Raw genomic sequence first — 22,307 nt, forward strand, 5'->3', positions numbered from 1 at the left:
GATTACTCTGGAGTGAAATGATAAAGTAGGAATGGATTACCCAGCAGTGAAATGATAAAGCAGGAATGGATTACCCAGCAGTGAAATGATAAAGCAGGAATGGATTACCCAGGAGTGAAATAAAGCAGGAATGGATTACTCAGGTAGGTACAGTAGGAATGGATGGACCAACTATTTATTTTGAGGTTTACGGCCTCATTTAAATTTGGAGTTAGCGCACACATAAAGTAGTGAGCCTAACGTGCACGATAAATCAAAATTTACTGCCCCATTTACTAACAGAGAACGCACTAATTTACGTGCACCGTATTTGGTTAGTTTACATACCATACCGTGTGCACTACATGTATTATGAGCGATAAATTAAGATACTTGATAAAGTCAGAGACTTACCCGTGACCACCGTGATATTAAAAGCCCCAGCAGTCCAGGCGTATCTTTTGGTCAGTAGCTTATTGTAAAGGTGGAGGTGGCTTACATTGATAGAAAATGAGCGATCAACAGACACTGCACTCATTATACATCTTTTTAAATTTTTCTTTTACTGTTTTCCACTGTAATAAAATACTCTTCTATTTCCCATTATATTCAGTTAAGATTTAGGTTTTTTTTGTCTGTGTTCTGGGAAAGCTGCTTCTAGTTATATCTGCCTATTTCTGTACTATAAAATACATTAAGTAATATGTTGATTAATGGATTGAAACCGTGCCTGCATACTTATTGATGACTACGAATCGTGCAGTGGGGGTAATTTGTTTTGAGCAATATATTTGCCTATTACGATATATATATATATATATATATATATATATATATATATATATATATATATATATATATATATATATATATATATACATACATACATACATACATTCAGCAAGATGTATTTATTTTGCATTAGTGAACCAGAGAATCAAACAAACAAATCTGTTGTAGTGATTCATTAAACTGAATAAATCAAACAAATTGAGTCAGTAAAAAGACCTGCTCTGCACATCACTAGTATTCAGGCCAGAAAAAATAGGGTGCCTATCAGTGGTTAAAGTGTGGGTCCCATACACACTAATGCATGCATTAAAATGAATCCTTTAGTAAATACAGTGTGAATGAAGCTCATCTCATTATTCTGAGCTGGATGCTGATGTAAATACATTATCATTCTGATTACCATAGCATGGCACAATAAAATCAGTGTGCACAATAATATGCCCACTATTTTGCACGATAATTAATAAAATTGCAACAGTAAATATGGAAATCATTAACATGCACAGTAATTGCAATTATCATACAGCATAAGTTTACCGCCTTTTCGTAAATGAGGCCATTTCGTTCATTCACTTTGTGCCCACAGGGCCAGCACAGGTAGTGTAAACTGCTTTACAAAAATCTAGCTGTGGTTTATACCAGTGGGGTTTTAACCTGATCTTTTTTTTTTTAAATTTCCTTTTATTATTATTACAACATGAACAGCTATTGTGTGTGTGTGTGAGAAAAGATCACTGCACTGACATAACTGACTTTTTAAGCTGAAGCTGCCCCATAGGACCACTTCCAGCACTTCCAGAAACAACATGTTTCTTTGATAACAGTTTGAATGGGGATGCATCTCGGTGCTTAACATATAGTCATCTTGTGCAGGTTTGGCAAAAGCGAAGCAAAGCAAAGCTGAGGAGCTCAAAATGTGCAAATGATGGCTCTTTTCCAATAAGAGACACCCTACACATGACATATTAACCTATTATAAATCACACAAGTAAAGATTTGTGCTCAGGAACAGCTTTAAAATGAAACATATCTAATATTTTTGTAACACATTACAGTCGTGAAATGGTTCAGACCAAAATCAATTGTCACAGTTCCTGAATAACATGTGCAGACCTGCAGGTGCTGTGACATGGTGAGACTATTTATTAAAAACAAGTGTAGCTGGAGAAATGGGTGGTTTTAAGTTTGTAGTGATTGTGGTAATATTTTCTTCTGAGAAACTAATGTGAAGTTTACCAAAAACAAAAAGAGTGGTTAATAAAGGTGCCATTTTTTTTTTAATTTATTTTTTTATTATTAATTTTTGTAAATACTTCACTGCTATTGGTTGATTTCTGAGATGTGGCTTATAATACTGGTAAAATTCCTTTCCAAAGCAAACTAATTTAAAAAATGATTCAGCTGCTTTTTGGATTTGTACATTGTTCATCTGTGATTGGTAAGGTGTATAAAAATTATCATATATAAATCAAACCTTTAGGCAAGAGGGATTACCTTCTGCATGTCAAAATATGAGACCCAACAACACAGAACTGTTATGGGAGTAAAACCAGTGTTTGGCAAATACTGCATTTATAAGCCAGCCAACAGCAAAAAACTGGCTGTGATGACATTACTGTAGCAACAAAAACTAGACTAGATCGACTCTGAACCAAAAGGTGAAGCCAGTCACAAGTGCCACTTTCAAACGTTTTTTTATTTCAGCACAGACTCGTCATTATCAGGTTGTAGGCATAGAGCCCCACCTCTATGAAATGTGAAATACTTTCCCAGTTTTCACATCTGAGGGCACTGAAGCCAAATTGAAGAGAGGCAGATAGAGAGTGTAAAGCGTGTTAGTATTAACCATCAGATAAAAGGAGTCCCGGCTGCCTTATGATTAAATAACAACATTCTGCACATTCTTTTGTGATGAGAAAGTTGCCACACTTTGGCCCAAGAACGGCAGCTATTTTACACTTGAAGCACCACTGACCAAGCATGTCCTTGCCTTTCCAACTGCCACAAATGCGGGGCTTGAAAATCTAAAAAGTCTCTTTTAAAAACAAATGCCATGCCTGTTATCTACAGCTATTGCCAAAAAGTTTTGCATCACCTAGAATTTTAGGATTGAGACATAATTAAAAAAAATAAATAAAATAAAATACATGAACATAATTTAGATCTTTTATTTAACATCATTTTTTTTTTTTTTTTAATTATGTCTCAATCCTAATATTCTAGGTTATGAAAACTTTTGGCCAGAGCTGTAGAGCGTAGGAAGGTTTCTGGAAGCTGGCCAGAGAGTTCAGTGACCATATCTGTATAAAGCCTCAGGTATAAAACGTGGGCCAGGTTTTGGAAGTTGGGAGAACAGTTCTCACCCATGCTTTAGCTACACTGTTCATGGGAGTGTGGGTGGAGGTGTGTGGATAAGGAGGAGAGCTCATTATCGGAATGCTTGGTTACTCCAAACAAAGAGTTGTACAGGTTTAGTTCTAGAACAAACCTGAAGGGCTGATTTCAGAAATACAGAATAACAAACTACCTGGAAGAGGAAACCAAGCTGTGCTCAGCCCAAATTAAGAAAAGATGATGCCATTAGGCCTTACTAATCTACTTGTAATATCTATGTTCAATTCAATACATACCGCTCTGATTGAATCCTGGGTGTTTTAAAAACGTTTCTAAATTCAACCCTTATTCTGTACTCATTTTTATCTGAATGGAGTGATTTACAACGGCATGAGTAGGTTTTGGGCACACCATCTGTTTTAAAAGGTTAGGGGAGTTGATAAAGATATAATAAAAAAAATAAAAAAAACATTTTCTGTTCTCAGGCACCATATTAAAAGCATATAAAGGAAAGACTTAATTGCTGTGACATTAGTTTAACACATGTAATACTTCTGTGAAACCCATGCTCTCAATAATATTAACTTGACCTTTATAACCCAAAACCAAAACCTCTTTTTTCCTTAGTCAGCTACATTCCTTGAAATAGCAAAACATTGAGATTGAATCTGTGTGCGGTAGAGTTGCTGGGTTTCAACTCTATCCAAATGTGGTCCATTATTTAATACCTTGCTATTTGCAATATCTACACAGGCATAGGTGATGGACATAGCAACTACTGTAGGATCCAAGTCGAACGTGAAACTCTGTTGGACAGCAACAATACAACGTGACCTACACAGAGGTAAGATATATGAAGTAACAATTGAGCTGAGGAATAAACAGTATACAGTTAACAGCTATGCACAGCTTAAAGGAATGTTACTTGGGGCCTCACTTAGTGAACAAAGAGAGCTCAGTTTGGCTCTTTTTCCCTAGTGCTACCACATCCGCACATCATTCGTTTTTTTTTTCTTCCAGTACAGGCAAAGCTTTAATATCCAGATGCCAACCCCCCTCCCAATCAGTCCCTTGCAGCTTGGAGCCCTGCCAAGCCCCATCAACAACTAATACAGATGAACAAAAATACAGCACTGGCAAAGTCTCGCAGGAAATACTAACAAAAAAAATGCAGTGCAACTTTAATGTGTAATGTTTGACCATTCTGTTTCTCCTGAGGCCACCCTCCTGCAATTTATACAAGCATACTTCATTTGGAGAATGCAATCAATCTCTGCCATCCCATAATACGCCACACAACCACCCTCCATATTTTATTTTGATCCTGTCGCCTATTTCTTCTAAAAGCAAAGCATGGCAGGATTCCAGAAGAATTCCATTTAATTACATAAATTATAAGCAAATGTTATGCAAGATACGACAAACCTTTTTGGCATTAAAAAAAAACAAAAAAAAAAAACACATATATAATGAATTACTTTATACAACAGGTTTTTTTAGGAGTTTTTATTTTCTGGCAGTGGATGCAAGATATAATCTCATTGATTTATCTAGTCTCAAAATCGCTGCATGATACATTTGCAAGACAAAAATGGTGGCGATGTAGGGCCAAGACCCATAAAAAGATGGACAACAAGTTAATGCAATTCGTCTCTTTTGTAAAAAGAAAAACAAAAAAAAAACACAATATGAAGGTCATTTTTATATCTATCTCTATATATATATATATAATTTGAAAAAAAACCTGGTCTCCCCTATATTACACATACAGTATGTAAACAAACACGCTATCATTGGTTTTGTAATCCAAGATTAGTGATGAGCAGAGTCTGTGAAACCAGCCTATATCTATGCTATGTTAATACAGTACTAAAAACAATGACTTTGGTTTGTAAAGTAAGGCATTACTAGTGAATGAATGTATCCAAAGGTTAAAGCTTCACTGATGCTGTGGACAGAACCTGCTGAGGATGCACAGCTATAGACAGGAACAATGGGAACTGTCAAATTTCTTTCTATGTTTGTTTTTGGCCCTAATAATATAATAACATGACAAAACTGGATCATATAAATTGACTAATTTAACTATAGCACTAGAAGGGATAAAAGTGCCGAACCTTTGCACACTCAAGAAAATTCGATCTATTTTTTATGAAGATATACATTGCAAATTAGCTTCTATTTTTTGCAGAACTGAAAAATATCGGCAATATTGTGTCACAGAACAACACCCCCCACCCCCACCACCTCTGCTCTTATTTAAGCATTCTATTATTCTATTTTACATTTAGTGGCATAAACTAGTTTTGTGTATATTGATCACTTACAAGCTTTGCACTGTTTAACAAGGTCAGACTGTTTATTCTAGCCTGCATTCTTTCCTACTCTAAAAGGTGCTTTAAAATGCCACATTCCGGTGCTGATGCCAGTGACTCATTGAAGCATAGTTTCTCACAAGAACAGATACAGTACTTCAACTGCTGTAGTGCTTTCCAACATTATTATTAATACTGTGAGGTAAAACAACCCCGTCTCACGAGAGAAACGTTAACAGATTAACGTTTCTGCATTCCTGCTTTCTGGGGGGAAAAAATGTCACGTGGGTACTCGATTCAACAGAGACAGTCAGTAGCTTAAAAAACAAACGAGCTAAATGGTCCGTGTCTATTCTGTGTAGTCTGAAATTTGAATGTCCATTGTATAGGCAGGGACGGGACGTTGAAAAGAATTGTGGTAAATGTCATTTTAAAACCTTGAAATATACCTTTGCTTCCATGACTCGATCCCACATATCCCACAATTCTTTTCAATGTCCTTTCCCTGCCTATTGGCTGAGCGCCACAGAGCAAGCAGGGGCGGCACATTCAAATTTCAAATTACACAGATAGACACGGACCATTTTAGCTTATTTAAACTACTGACTGTCTCTGTTGAACCGAATACTGTTTTGTTTTTAGCCATATTTTCATCTGCAGATGCGCTCTGGATGCACGTACAGTGCTGACATGTCATTTCCTAAAATTATACTAAGCAAGGTTTTGGGTAAATGTATAAAGAGAAAAGGCAGTGTATATTTCAGCACTGGTACAGCAAGACCATGTACGGAATTAAAACAAATGGACTATAGAATAGCAAATTGTTTTGTAACAATTTAATTGGTTTAAAAGCAAGCAAGATTATCCATAAACTAATGTTGACAGAAAATAAACATAAAAAGAGAATTTTGACAAAAGCCGCAGCGAAGCACTGTACTTGAAAGTGAAAACGTTACCCCAGAAAGCAGAAATGCAGAAAAAGGAATCTGTTAACGTTTCTCTGGTGAGACTGGGTTGGATAAAATGATTATGAAATTAAAGGGCACGTTTTTACAGGTGTATAGTTCTCATGTTATAATGGGTAAAAGCACAACCATTTTCCAAATCTGGTCAGCCCTGTCCACATAACACTTGACCTATTACTCTTATTTATTTTTAGCAAACAAAAAAGTTAGTTAATTAGAAAAGAAGTAATGTATCTAACAAAATAATTAACTTTTACCTAGTCTAGTACCTATTTATTTTGCAGTATCAGTATCACAGAGAAGGGAACTACACAACAGGTAACATTTATGAAATTATTTTGTTAGCTACAAACACTTTAAGCACCAAGTCTGCCTAGTTATGCACCTGACTGCGCAATTAAAAGGACACATGCTCAACAGGGATTGTATACAACAGACATGGTTTGGGGACTACATGAGACAGATACTGTTCACAAACAGTTTCTAGTTTTAGTTTTCATTTTCACATTGAAAAATAATTTCTGCGTTCATTTGTTAGTTTTAGTTTATTCTTCATGGGACATAATTTAATCATGTGTTGAAAATGATAAGTGACACTCCCATTTCAGCAAGGCAAGATGAGTAGGGTGGCCAGAAACAGTTGGCGGTTGACTCATTTCAATCCTCCAAAATGTTTAGATTATATGTTTTTTCCCTCTTATTAGCTTTTTAGAAATTAGTCAGCTCACTGAATAGACAGTGTTACGACTTCACTCTTTTATTTGTGTGTGTGTGTGTGTGTGTGTGTGTGTGTGTGTGTGTGTGTATATATATATATATATATATATATATATATATATAATTTACTTGTCGCCAATGGTTTTTACCCTAGTTTTCTCCTCAATTTGGAATGCCCAATTATTATTTTTATCCCAGTTCACCGCTGTAACCCCTCTGTGACTCAGGGAACGGAGGCTGAAACACAGGTCCTCTGAAACGTCTTCCTGCCTATCCATCATTTTTCACATTGCGGATCCAGCAGATGTATAGCGCTGGAGGACAACACAGATCTGAATGGCTCCACTGCAGGCCCGTAGGCACCCTATCAGCCACAGGGGTCACTGGTGCGCAGTGAACCATGGATTGCCCTGCCAACCTAAGCCCTATATATAGAAATATATGAGGAGAACTACTCAAAACCTTTGAAAAAATGATTTACCAAGAGTAAGGGAATTTATAATGGGAAAATTTTCGATGTTCTCAACTAGTACCAGTTACTTATTCTAATATATTTTTATTGCATCTCAACTTGAAAAAACAAGCGTTACGAAACAAGCCCGCACCCCTCAACTGTTCCTTACCTAAACACCTTTCGGTTTAACATGAATCCATATTACAAGGCTGCAAAAATAAAAATGAGCTTCATTGATTTTGTTTTGACAGTATTCAAGCACAGCTAATGCTTATTCGGGGAACTATGCAGTTACATGTGAACACACAGCCTATTCAGCATCTACCCAAATACAGATTCCTGCAAGACAATCTGACATTAGAAAGAACCGAAAAGCCTGTCTCACCTGAAGAGACCCTGACTTATATTCCTTCCTCTCAGCCAGGGCCACTCTCTTCCCTCTCTCTCCCTCCCCTCCTCGCCCTTGTCATGCTCACAGCCGCAGCTATCGTTCTCACTTTACAAAATGCATTGCTTGCAGTCATCTTTGGCTGCATGTGATTTTAGTTTTTCATGGTCACCCTAAGGGACAGAAGGATCTTTTCACAGCAACAACCTGCCACACTCATGACACACTGGCAGGAACTCATGGCCAGTCATAGCTCTCAGAAACCACTGTCTGCAAGGAGCTTTTGCTTTGATATCCCAGGTCTTCCCGATTCAAGCAAGTGAGAAAGAAATCAGGTTTTCAGAAGAAGACCCTCTTGCAAAGCTTTTTGTCCCTTATAAATGGCCCCTTTGTCCTGAGAGAATGTGAGAGCAGCTTTTTAAATACTTAAAAGAGATTCTTCTAACTTATCTAGTAACATGTGGTTATATCACGGAAATAGGTCTACAATACAAAGTCCATACAGTCATCACCCCCACTACCACCAGTTATCATTTAAAACTTGCCCACATTCCAGCTACCCAAAACTACATTAACTCACTTTCAAGTAAATGAAATACAAGGGGAGACAAAGTGGGCAAATAATTTGTTTGACCACCTCAACCTAATTATTTTGTATCATTTTTAAGAGTAAGTTGTTTGACAGTTTTAACTCTAATCCACCTCATACTGTACAGTACAGTTAACAGTTTAATTAACAATAGGACTGTAAGGAAAACCTATTTCTAAAAGATCTACAAGCTGTGCTTCACAAGCAAGAACCTATTTAATATCAATTGAATTGTCTTCTGTTTTAATGTCATTGGAACCAGAAACCGGGCATATAGCAATGTGCTTTTGGTTTGTGACTTTCATTTTATGACCACAGGTTTTCACAATCTGTTTGAGCCACAAGGAAGAACATTTATATCCAAAATTAACAATAATGTAACAACAACACATCATCTAAGCGTTAGGGCATATTTCATACACAGAAAGGAGCGACCATATCATTAAGCAGACTAGTCTAGCCTGTACAAACATATTAACCATATACTACAACCTCTAACGATCCAATGAACAAAAAATATGCATCAATCTGTGAACATCTGATACAAAAATTACAACATAAGCACTAAAGACTGCACCAGAGTCTGCCTAACTGCTAGATAACGGGTCTGACTATTAATTAAGTTCCCATGGACTTTTTCATTGTACCACACACTATAAAAACAGAGGAAACAGGGATTTCATCAACAAGAGCAGAGCAGAAAAAAAGGACCATTCTCTAAAGTACATATGAAACACTATAACAAATGCATGCATCCACTGAAACCTTCCACCTACTCACCACTGAGGTAAGTGCCATCTGAAAGCTGTAGATTCTTGCCAAGCCGAAGTCAGCTAGTTTGATCTGACCAGTGCCAGTGACGAGGATGTTCTGAGGCTTGAGATCCCGGTGAACGACTCGGTGGGAGTGAAGGAAATCCAGACCCTGCAGCAGCTGGAACATCATATCCTGAACAAGCAAGCAAAGTGTATAGAAATTAGTCAACAGTCATTTTATATCAGCCACAAGCAGTGCTAAGACCAGCAGGTTTTTTTTTTCATGTTTGAAATATGGTCATTTTGATACAGTCTTTTAGAAATTCTGCTATATGAACAAATATGAACTTGCATTACATTTCACACACTGTTTGTTTGAATATTCATTTGTGCCAGCACTATAACCCCCCCCACACACACACACACACAAAATGGTGTGGAATTTGATTTATACCAAACCTACAAACAAAAGCAACGCTTGTAAGAAATAATCAATAAGCATTTTTTTTTTTTGAGTTTCAATCAAGTTTCCTATTTGTTTGTTTTTTGTTTTTTCTGTGCTGTGCACTAGATGGCTCTGCGCTAATATAAAGACACTATGGCTGATCAAGCTACATTTCATAAAGTACGTCTATGGCAGAGAGCACTTCCTGTCCCCTAACACCAAACAAATAAAAATAAATAAACAGAGCCATAATACTTACAGTAGGTACCACTAAAATTTTTTGTACTGAGGAGCTAATTAATCTTTAACTGCACCATCCTGTATTGTAAAAAATATGCTGTTTTACAGCATATGAGTACCCTTCAATTGTAAACCCTCTGAAGTGGAGTGGGACAGCATATGAGTACCCTTCAATTGTAAACCCTCTGAAGTGGAGTGGGACAGCATATGAGTACCCTTCAATTGTAAACCCTCTGAAGTGGAGTGGGACAGCATATGAGTACCCTTCAATTGTAAACCCTCTGAAGTGGTGGGACAGGGACTGGGCTACAGTAAGCACAAGAGCTATTAGAGAAGCTCAAAGGCTAGAATTGCTGCATCTAAAGGCCTAACTAAAATGCAGTCTTTCCACTTGTGTCATGATTGTGGCGAGAATTCTAACTGAAGACTTTCCATCATCTAAGCAGACTTTTCAGACATGCACTCAAATGCACGGGTTACACTCCTGGTTTCACAAATATGGAAAATATAAATCACACAGTGTTAAAAAATGAAGATTCATGGACAAACAAAAACAAACGGTGGCGAATAAAACTAAATGTTTTAAAAGATATTCTCATTTGATAAACTAAGCACATTCATTCAAGGGACACAACAGTAAACTACAAACTCTGAGTACAATTCTGTCGCCCAGAGCGTCTACAGTAGTTTTCTTTTTTAAGCCTGAGTATTTTCATTGTGTTCTTAAAAATAATCCGACAGCAGACTCGAACAGTTTAATAATGCTAAGTATAAAATTAATTTGACAGAACTCATTAGTTAAAGCCTTATGAATAGGGCCCATAATCTCAGTGTCAGGTATTATTTCTATAATAATGATTATCTGATGAGACTGTTTAAAAGTAAGTACAACAGATCATTGGCACAAACATTATTCTCAGTCATAAATCACTATGCAACTTAGTTTAGCGATGTTACTTTTCTATATTATGATTAATTGTGTTGTTAAACTGGTTTTAATTCCAACACAGTTTGAAGTGACTGTGGCTTACAAAATGTTTCCAAAATATTCCAAACCCAGCCATTTACTATATACAGTAGGTCACAAATGTGAAGTTTTGAAAGTAACCTTTTTTTTTTTTGTAGCAAACGTGTAATTTATTTAAAACATGGTATCTGGTACTACACTAGATTAAAGAAACTTCAGTTTGCAGGCATTGTTTCCATAGTTTACCTACATTTTTTGTTTGCTATTTCATCTTCAAGTTGTCCTCAATGTCAGGCATGCTTTTCAGCTAGATGCTTGACCCAGAAGACACAGTGAGGTGAAATAAAGGTCAGCAACAGATTTCCTGGAAAGCATTCCTTATCAGTCATGTTTTAAAATGAACATACTTGTTTGCTATACCACGTGTTTCTATCAAAATTGCATATATTAGACTTTTATAGTGAATAGAAGTGCAAAATGATTAAAAGGTATGAATTTGTTTTGATAGCTATATTAATGGTGCTGGTGCTTTTGGCCTGGGGTGATTTATTATTTCCCTTATTATCATCACCAATTCCAGAAATACAACAAGAGATGTCTACCCCCAAAACAGCAGGTTTAAATTACCTAGGTAGTGCAAGTATAAAGACGACCTGATAGTAACACATGTAAAACAGAGAACTTCCTTTAATCTAATATGACACCATATACCATATTCATACTTGCCAACATTTGGAAACTGTTCAGCAAGATGCTCATCCCCTGGGGGGGGGGTTATACGCATCATACACATGGGAGGAGTCACACGCAAAAAGCATTCTATCATATAATAATAGACGTATCCCCTCAACTGAACACCACACGACCAGAAAAAAATGGCCAAACAGAGGGATAGGGTAAATCTCATTTACTCGTGTAACAGATGAAACACACGGGAAAATCCATGCCCAGTTTAGCATGGAATCCCGCATTTCACGTGCAAATGTTAATTAACGTGTTTATAAATATTGTAAGGGAGCACAAGCCTCCTCAGATCGCTGCTGTCCAATTGAAACTGGAGGCTGAGGTAACCTTCACAGTTGCCAAGCCCGCTTATAATAAGTGGAATTGGGCTTGTTTTTTGAGAGTCGCTGGTCGTAATTTGCATTAACACCCACTCTAACATGGGTTGCGCTTGTTTTGGGCTTACTGTGAAAGGCAGTGCAGCTTTTTTTTCTCGCGAGACTGAAACCTTCCTTTTCTGTCTCAGGCAGCCACTGATTCCTGAACACCTCATTTTGTTGTTGACAAGAGTTTGTGCAGGATACAGCAAGCAGTGGCAATTTTGGGAACGAATTAATGCACTTCAGTCTGTTTCATCAGTATCTGCCACTTCCCTTTCAAGTGCCCACTACCCGTATTTGCCCAAGCATGGTGTTGAATGCTTCCTCAGCAACTGTCAGCCATCTGGATGGGTAGGGTTTCTAAGCCAGTAGTATACGCAGCATCACCTGATCCCTTGTATGCTGTACTGCCTGAATGAAGAGATGCTGTATTGCCTGAATGAAACGACTCCACCGCATTTCAGCCATAGTGATCTGCAATGACTGTTGGTCAGTTTCATTTTATACCTCCAAGTTTATTTTTAATTAATGAGTCATAAATTAGTTGGAACAGTATTCACTACTAACGACATTTGAAAAAATCTGGGCAAGAGCAGTAAAACACATTATTAACCACCCAGGCACAAGGTATTTTACTTTATTATAGCAGCATAAATTCACTTGTGTACCAGTTCTCTGTGCATGGAAACCACATTGTCACAAAATGTCACTAGTAATCTTCAAAAACAGCATGAGTACTTTACACATAGCTCATTTACATATCAACACCCACCTTTCCCATTCATTTGCATGACGTCGGGTGAAAAGCCAGTTTTACTCGTGTAAAAACTGAGCGAATGGAAACCCAAAACAGCATTTTACACAAGACATTTTTCTTGAGTAAAAGTCTGGAGTTAAAAAAAAAAAACTTGCATGGAAACCACATGACAGACACAATGAAGCTTTCTTACCATTGTATGCCGGTAAGTTATTGATCAGCAGGTGTATGGTTGTCACTAAATCTACTGTACAGAATAAATTAATTTTTTTCTATGTGTAGATATCCAGACTTTCTTCCTATGCATCGGGATGCGGGACATTTGCTAGGAAATCGGGACTGTCCTGACCATATAGGGACTGTTGGCATGTATGCATATTTTTTTTCAAAATAAATATACACGTTTTCTGCAGTAAGAGACCTAGATAGGGTATGAAAGTCCACAACAGTATATATTTATTGAATTATTTCACTATATAACCTATAGATATATAAACCTGTAATAGTTAAATAGTGTGATGACAATGCTAGTAAAAGTACTGTATTATGTTTGGTTGATGCAGTTTTACTGTATATGGCTATATTGGGTCGTCACACGAGTAACACCATCTGTAAACAAAGAACTGGGCCCTACTGAGTGGCTAGGACTACAGAAAGTGAAGGGTTAATGTTTTTAAAGTTGTCAGTTTAAGAAATTTAACCTGTAAAGTAGTAACCTTTACAGGTTAAATTGTCAATGTAGATGTTGGGCTCTATGTACGAATATTGCTTACGTGTTTGTAAATACTGTGGATTCACAGCCTCCGTCCTTGGTAGAATTTTTGCGTGCAATGTACTAAACAATCACGGCAAGTTTACAAACAGCAAAAATTACTGCTCATTATACAGGAGAGATCAGAATTTCCATCTCATTATAAATAGATTCGCAACACCGAAAGTCAAGAGTTAGAACAGGCAAAGATAAATGAGTGGCATAGTGAACAGAAAGAAGTAGCAGACTCAACCATGGCACCAGCCAAAATGAAAATGAAAAAGGAAATATTATTTAACACTTTGAATGGCCACAAAACATTAAGAAACAATTATGTAGCAAGATGGATCAATTTGATTAATAACTCGATTTAGTTAATATTCAAACATATTAATATCTTCAAATTAGTCACACAACGTATTAATCAAATGCATCAATTGGCTTTTTAAATTAATGTTATCAAGTACAAGTCTATATATATAATATATATATATATATATATATATATATATATATATATATATATATATATATATATAAAACACATGTGCATCTCAAAACATAGTCCCTGAGTCTATGTATATTTTAGATGTGTAAAGGAAAAAAGTACAGCACATACAGTAGGCTATGCAAGTAAATACTTTTCATTGTATTTCATTTGTCTATGCACTACATAATTAATTACTGAAAAGAAAATATTTCATTTTGTTTAATTAAAGAACTCTGCAGTGATTTGTCCTTTTGCTTCCTTTCATTAATTAAGCACCTTAACGGGGCTCCTGAGTGGCGCATCCAGTAAAGGTGCCAGGATGCACCCTATAGCCTGGACGTCGCCAGTTTGAATCTGGGCTATTCCACAGCCGACTGCAAACGGGAGTTCCCAGGAGGCGGCGCTCAATTGGCTGAGCATCGCCGGGGAGGGGGGGCTCACCGCGCACCAGCGACCCCTGTAGTCTGGCCGGGCGCCTGCGGGCTTGCCTGTTAGCTGACTGGGAGCTGCGTTGTCCTCCGATGCTGTAGGTGGCTGCAATCCGCAGTGTGTAAAGAAGCGGTCAGCTGACGGCACATGCTTTGGAGGACAGCGTGTGTTCGTCTTTGCCGCTCTCGAGTCAGCACAGGGGTGGTAGCAGTGAGCTGAGTCTAAATAATAACTGGGCATTTCAAATAGGGAGAAAATAACAAAAAGTAATTGGCAACGACTAAATTTAAAATAAATAAATAAAGCACCTTAACATATAAAATAGACCAAAACAAAATGGATTTATTGTCATTTAATATAGACTATTAATAAATTTATTGTTTTGCTTTCTTTTATATTTGGAGGTGCTTTATTTTAAAGTAATTAAAAGCCTGGAAAAGTTTAAACAGGAAGTTTCAAATACAAACAGCTAGTTGAATCTACGCCAGTGAGAGGCATGCATAAAATAACAGGCACAAACTGAAGTCGTAAAATCAGGGAACAATGATAATACATCAAGGATAAGCGCGAAACTTCGATATTATCATGAGAGTTGCACATTAGCATACGAAAGTAGTTTGAAACAAACAGTCGAAACTAAACTACTGCAGCAGGGATGAAACTAAGTTACAGGAGTGAAAATGACTTTATTACATTGCGGCCAGGTCTACGAAGTCACAAAAACCTATAAAAAGCCAAGAGACGAAAAAATAAAATCAATGATACACAAGCCCTAAGTCTGCGTGCTTGCTGTCCTATACGTTCAATCTATATATTAAAATGTAGTATAGCAAACAAAGTAAAAAAAAAAAAAAAAAAAAAAAGGCCCTTCTCGTTATGTTAAATTTAACAGCACGAGGCGGGCTTTACCAGACAGTGAACCCCTTTTCTCCGGGTTCTATTGCTTAATTAAGGTTAGCCTTAGTGGTTTGTACAGTGCCAAGTATACTGCATACTGTCTGGATAACACGTTTCATAAACATCAAAGATACTAACAACCAAAGCGTTTTGAGGTAAATTGGTAGCCAGTAAAACAAAATACTAGAGTTTCACAAATCACTGATAACACTTAGCAGGCTGATAGCTAGCAAGCTGTCTTATTTTACCTGGATTTTTTTTTTTTATGGAAGTGAATTGGATTTAGCAGACTGGTACCAAGAACTGCTTTGTTCCCAAAATCAATTACGATTTGTGGGGACTGAGAAAACTAAATGTATTATTACATCACAACATAACTCGACTGGAATTACAGCAATTACCTTGTCAGCCCAACTGATCCAACTTCCACCCTTATTAAAGTTAATATTAGCATTATCTTACAGCTGTCACAATTCTTCACATTTGCACCACCCTCAACCATCTGTAACTGCCTGTAGGTTCTCAGGTTAATAAACTAAAGCATTGACAGATTTTTTTTTCATAATTATGGTTATGAAGAGCACTCTTCCAAGCTGTGAAGAGAACAGAATGATACCGACATCAGCTTTGTACCCTACAGATTTGTGTGTGTCTGTGTGTGTGTGCGTGCGTGCGTGCGTGCGTGGTGGGTGTGTTTGTGTGTCTGCGTGCGTCCGTGCGTGCGCTCGTGTGTGGCGGAGTGTCCCACCCCTTTGTGTTTATTAGTCATTTATGTTGTATGTAGTGTGTTAATGTTGGTGTTTATGTATAAAATACACGGGATATAAATATGGTGTTTAAAATGTATGTTTGTATTTAGGCAAGAGGATTGCACAGCACTTCACATGCAGGTAAAATGTAATAATATGTGAGCACGGGGAATTACACTTTTATTAATTCACGTGCAGTTGTACCGAGACTCCAATTGAATGATTGATTAGCAATCGAGTCTCAGTACAGCTGCATAAAAGCAGCATGTTTTCACTCACTCGGGGTTGTGTGTTCGGAAGTGGAGAATGGGTGAGAGAGGAGAGTTTAGTTAAAATAACAACTGCTACAGCGTGCTTGAAGTGCCAGCGCAGTATTTGTTTGTTGGGTTCGTCCATGTCTGTTTGTTTGGCCAACGCGTCCTTTATTTTCAGTGTTGTGTTTTTTGTTTAAATCATTTGTTTGTTTATTATTTAATAAAACGCTGGGTGCTGTAGTGTCTCAGGTTCACCACCATTACGTGTTTTGGTTTCTGGTTCTTCCGGGTCCGACGTCACCACTACAGTCATCCTGCTCACAGTGTGTCTGAGGAAAGAATGCCAAAGTGCTAAGTTCCTTGGCTAACATATTTCCTTTTTTTGTTATTTAGCATGGAATAAAGAGATTCAATAAAACAAAGTCCCTTTATGCTTTGATGGCACTGGACATTATTTTTAATGAGCAAAATTCTGATAAAGGTCAAATGGTTCCCCAAAATACTTTTGACCGACTTGCTCATTATACCATTAAGGGGTCTAAGGTGACCGGTAACACAGTGATAGTTCTGAGTAAGGGGCAAAAAGTTAAATCCAGGCCATACCAAACAGATTTACAGACAACCCTCTGTTACTTTATTTTATCCACATGCCATTTGCCACGGTTCCAATACAACAGGAAGCTGTTTGACTGAAAGGAGAAAAGAACTGTGTCCTTCTAAAGCTAAAGTATGGCAGATGTTGATAGCTGACACTGTTACTTGCAGGAAAGAGATGTTTCTGTGAGGCCCAGTAGTGGGCCTCTACTTCCCTGCAGCTGTCTGTGGGTAGCAGCTAAATGTATCCACTCGTTGAACCTAAGGGATAGCGTCTGGAGGGGTCCAAGCACCACAAGTTATCTTTACATTATTTTACTTTTTTTAAACGGTAATTTCCTCTGGTGCAACTTGCATGAGAACTCATGACAAGAAGAAATGAGTCGTTGGTGGTGAGGGGGAGGCTGGGGTGCAGTGTTTGATACGAGGGCACCGCTTTGCAGTTGCTGCTTCAATTACTTTGACACCGGCTGCAGCCAGCCTATCCAGCCACCCTGCCAAGACTTCACAAGAAACATGGCGAGGGGCCCGCAGTTCCATTCACTAACAAGCCAGCTGGTCAGTGCTTAAAAAATCGAAAACAATACAGTGCACACTCATCCAGAAAACATTTGCGGATGCCGCTCTGAACTGACTGGCGACATTTCTACAATGCAAAGACAGACAGCCTTAGGAAATGTGTTAGAATGGGTCCCTGTGTGTGATGGTAAGGTAGCCTGATCTATAACAAGGCCTCTTAATGTCAGTCCACTCATTAGCTGGCACAGAAGTGCTAGTTATTTTTAGTAGTCGCCTACTGCTAACTTAGCCTCACAATGCATTTTGTTCTTTTCTATTTTGTTTCTGACTTCCTGTGGCCTCTTTAGGCTAGTTCGCCTCCCTTTTTTTTATTCCACTGGCTACTTCTGACTGCTTTACAGTTTCATTAAAGGCCTTTACCACACTGCTCAATACCTGGCTCCTAGCACATCAAGTCTGCATTGTTTTTTGGTTTTCATTTTTAAACCCAGAATAACCTTGTGAACACAACCTCAGGCCAATGTATACGTTCTAAGTTTTTAGCGCAAACTAATGTACTATGACAATGATGGTACTATTTTAATCCAACCCTCTGCAATAAAACAAAGCCTTCCTGGTAACAGAGTCTAAGGGACATCACATATCAGATCAACTTTTTGTAAACATGTAAAATGGAAATGTGAAAAAGATTGTGAAACGGTCAATGGTTACTGAACACCACCTTTACAGAGAGAAGCAGTTCAGCAGCTAATTTTAACTGGACAAAGAAAATCATAAACTTCCGTTGTGTACCAAGCATTAGGAAAATAATTCAAAGTGTCCTATGAAGCCTGAAATTCTAAAGTTTCATGACCTCAATATGGCAGGCATATTAGGTCAGTTTAATGGAATAATCTGAAGTTACTACCTTGAGGCCGCTTCATGTTTTTAGGGATGCGGTTTTATCTTGTTAGCTACACCTCTGTCATTGTTATAATATATTAAAATCATGTTTATGTTATTTCTTTCTATTACCTTAACCTAACAGTATTACTTTAACCTCATCGTTATTAGCTGTCACTACTGGGAAACTGGTTAATATGTTTCCTATGTTGCTTTGATAGTCGTCATTGTTGTAGCACCATTTTCACGCTTTGACGGAATTTGGCTTTGAATGGCGGCAAATCTACAGCCACCATCATTTCAGTTATAGTGTGAACAGAAAGGGTAGGGCGTTTATACCAAAATAGCAAATGATCCTTCAGTATGTAGTTTCACTTGTAAAATGACAAGTTTTACTCTTGAAGCAGAGCACGGTCTTTGATTGAAAGAACAACATAATGATTTTCAGATGTGCACATTTACAGTTACAATACGTAGCAATACTAGTATATGTAGCAATACTAAAATAAACTAGTAAAATTATTTGACAAGTGCTTTGACTTTAAATAAAAATATACAAAGGTACACTTTAAATCATGTACAGTAAAGATGACTTGAAGATAAATCAAATCTTCAACATGTTCCTGTAACTTTGTTGTTAATATGTGCATATACTGTACAACTTCAAATTATTTGAAGAATCATGTGTACCTACATAGAGAGTAGTAAATATAGTGTGCATTTACCTACAGCAAGTAAATGTCTTTAGTCACACATATTCAGTATTTCCAGTTCATTTACTTTATTTTTGTCTGGCATCACATGCATGCATACAGAAAGTTAACCTCAAAGGGAATAATCAAACAAACAAATACATCTGTTGTACTCCAATATTTGGACTTGCTGTCAAATATGAAAAAGAAATTAAAGCCCGAATGGTATGGTTTAGGCTTACCTTTCTACTCTAAATACATAGCATTCAATGTAATAAGTGCACTGATCCAAGGTACCTTGATGGTTTCAGGAGGCACACCCGGCTGTGGAGCTTTTTCCAAATAGGTGGTCAAATCTTGATCGACGTGCTCGAACACAAGGGTCAGCTTGGTCTCTCTGTCTGTTCTTGACACTGTGCATACATCAAACAACCTGAGGGAAAAAAGAAGGAGGAAAATCAGGAGGGGGCTTAACCAGTAAGAAGCAACATATGCTGAAAACTTTGTTTGAAGAAACAGCAAGAACAAAGTATGTTAAACAACACCTTGCCACACGTGTAAATGCAACATTTCATCATGTGACCAAGTGGTTCATATGTTATTGGTATTTGTTTATTATTATTTTAGGTGCCAAATATTATGTATGTAGTTATGTACACAGTTTAATACCAGTGCTACTTTCTGTTACAATTATCTTGCGGGTAACATTAATATTTAGAATACAAGATTTCAGCAGGTATATCATTTACTATACTATATATATTATATTATTATTAAGACTCTAGGGGCCAAAAATTGTGTACGAGACACATATGAATGAAAACATTAAAGTCTAATTAATTTATAAGTGAATAAAAGGTGACTGATGCTAAACACTGTTCTTTTTTGACAGCTGTGGTTAAAATTATGTGACTTTGAATTCCTGGAATTACCTAAACCTTCTCATATTCTACCCAGTAAAACATTCACATGTCAACCTTTTCTTGGAATAACATAGGTTAGTAATGGCAAACTAGCAATATAATCTTCAAAAAATATTTATATGGGGAACAAGTGGATTAATGCACTATTTTTCACGTTTGTGATTTTGCAGATGGCACTGCCTCAAAATGATTAGCACTGACCAATCTATGAAAAGTAGCAGACAGGAAGAATTAACAAATCAGAAACAACTTTAATAGTTGCTGGCCCTGTGCTTGCATTTTCTGTGATTTTGATAAACAGATATAGATATTTAAAAATATTTACATTGATTCACAGGACCACCTTTAATAAAACTCTATTGAGTGTACCACCTATAAAGACACTGTATCCTTGATAGCCATGCAGCAGTGAAAGGGTTAATTCTTACTGTACAACACTGGTAATGGACCTTAAGTAAGTTAATTAAAGAATACAGCTGGGTCAGATTTTCTTCAACTGACCCCATGAGTGGGTAAGCATGTCTACATGGGAGTTGGTTTTATTCCTTAATAAGTTCACTTATAAATCAAAAAGACTGTTGAATAGTCAAGACTAATGTGAACTAACTGTAGTATATATTTCCATCAACCCTCAGAGACATTATACATATCAATGGTTATAGCATTTTGCAAGAGAGGTAAACTTAATAGACTTTGTCACTGTGCAACACAAAGCTTTTGCCAAGGTGTACATAAGTTTGGATCTTAGTAATGCCCTTCGGATCACCCTGTCCTGACACTGTTTCTTAGGAAAGAATACCAATGCTCTTCTGAACTGAGACATAGCAATACTTATTTCCTCTGTGAGAGCAGTTAAGAACTGGACCCTGTGCCACTCCCTCCTCGATAGCTAATTTAAGCCAAAAACTTCTCAACTCCCACTGCCAAATGGAAATGAAAACTCTGTTAGTCTAGCAATGACTGAGGTGGTTTCTCTAATCATATTAAACAGCCAAACGCTCATTCAAAGGTAATTGTCTACTCTGCAGCTGTATGCTAACAACCACGTCAAAATATCAACATGAAGCAGCTCTATTCTTACGGTAAAGGGAAGAGCCCAAATCTGAGAACAATTTCAAAGCACAGAAACCACCAGGATACTTTCAAGAAATAATCAAATGCTGAATGGACAGTTTTTTTTTTATTTCTTTTAAATGTAAACAAAATGTAACTTCCCCCATATTGCTGAATTTTCTGGGGAAATTCCCTGAGCAGACACCAATAACTAAATGACCTTGACTCATTTGGTTTCTAAGTGTGGATAGAAGAAATGAGTACATCTCTTAAGTGTTTCTCATCAAAGTATAATCAGACATTTGCATTTGGCATTTCACTTCCTGACTCAAAACAGGCCATTCTCAAGGAACTAAAAATATAACGGCATGCACAAAAGAACAGGTGTCACTGACCACTGAAACTCATGGGGCAAAACTAGTATTTTGGCCGGGGGTCATGGGGTTACAAAGCTATGGGGTTGTACATGCTCTCCCTTACAACAATGTACCATTGAGTACCATAGAAGTTTACCATTTGTATACCATTGCTCGCCTTGTCTTCTCCCTTCCCAGTTTCTTCTACGCTACACTGCTGCTTCGCTCTCTGCCCTGGCTCCCTATCACTGCTCACATCCAATTAAAAACTCTTGTATTCGCCTATCGCTGTCTTGACCATTTTGCTCCCTCCTATTTCTCCCTACACCCCTTCTCACCCCCTCCGCTCCTCCACCTCTAGCAGACAAGCTGTACCCTCCCCCTCAACTGCCCGCTCCTTCTCCACCCTAGCCCCTCAGTGGTGGAACGACCTGCTCAGTCCCTGACCACCTTACGACGGCTCCTCAAGACACACCTGTTCAGACAGCATCTCTAACCACTACAACTCTCGACCATGCTGGACTATACGGCACCCACTTGTACCAGTACTTGCATCAGCTTGCACTTGTACTGAACTGCTCCATACCTTCTACATTCAACTATTGCTCCTAACTATAACTACTTACTAAATCTTGTATTTGATTTTAGTCTTAGTCTTATATGTAGTCACATTTTCTGTAACTGCTCTTATCAGAAATCATTCTCAAATAGTTTCTATACGGTTTAACTGCACTTAGTCGAATTTGCTCTTACTTGTAAGTTACTGTATGCTTTATTTTGCTTTTATTTGAATTTATTTTATTGCATATCTGCTCTTACCTGTATTATGATATTATGTAATGTGATACTTTATAATGTGATAACCTGTAATGTGATATTTTATAATGTAATACTTTGTACTGTGATAACTTGTAACAA

The 22,307-nt window shown here is 37.4% G+C and overlaps 1 protein-coding gene across 4 annotated transcripts in view; it reads right to left on the reverse strand.

Annotated features, from left to right (window-relative positions):
• LOC121315026 (cyclin-dependent kinase 6-like) overlaps nucleotides 1-22,307 on the reverse strand; it is a 62,350-nt gene that overhangs the window by 27,064 nt on the left and 12,979 nt on the right. For all 4 annotated transcript variants that reach the window (XM_041248887.1, XM_041248885.1, XM_041248886.1 and 1 more), the window contains exons 3-4: nucleotides 19,355-19,490; nucleotides 9,314-9,481 (exon numbers count right to left, since the gene is read on the reverse strand). In XM_041248887.1, the coding sequence (XP_041104821.1) occupies nucleotides 9,314-9,481; nucleotides 19,355-19,490 (304 nt within the window). The remainder of the gene's footprint in view (nucleotides 1-9,313; nucleotides 9,482-19,354; nucleotides 19,491-22,307) is intronic.

Source organism: Polyodon spathula, chromosome 4 (genome assembly GCF_017654505.1).
Source record: "Polyodon spathula isolate WHYD16114869_AA chromosome 4, ASM1765450v1, whole genome shotgun sequence".
Classification (NCBI taxonomy): Eukaryota; Metazoa; Chordata; class Actinopteri; order Acipenseriformes; family Polyodontidae; genus Polyodon; species Polyodon spathula.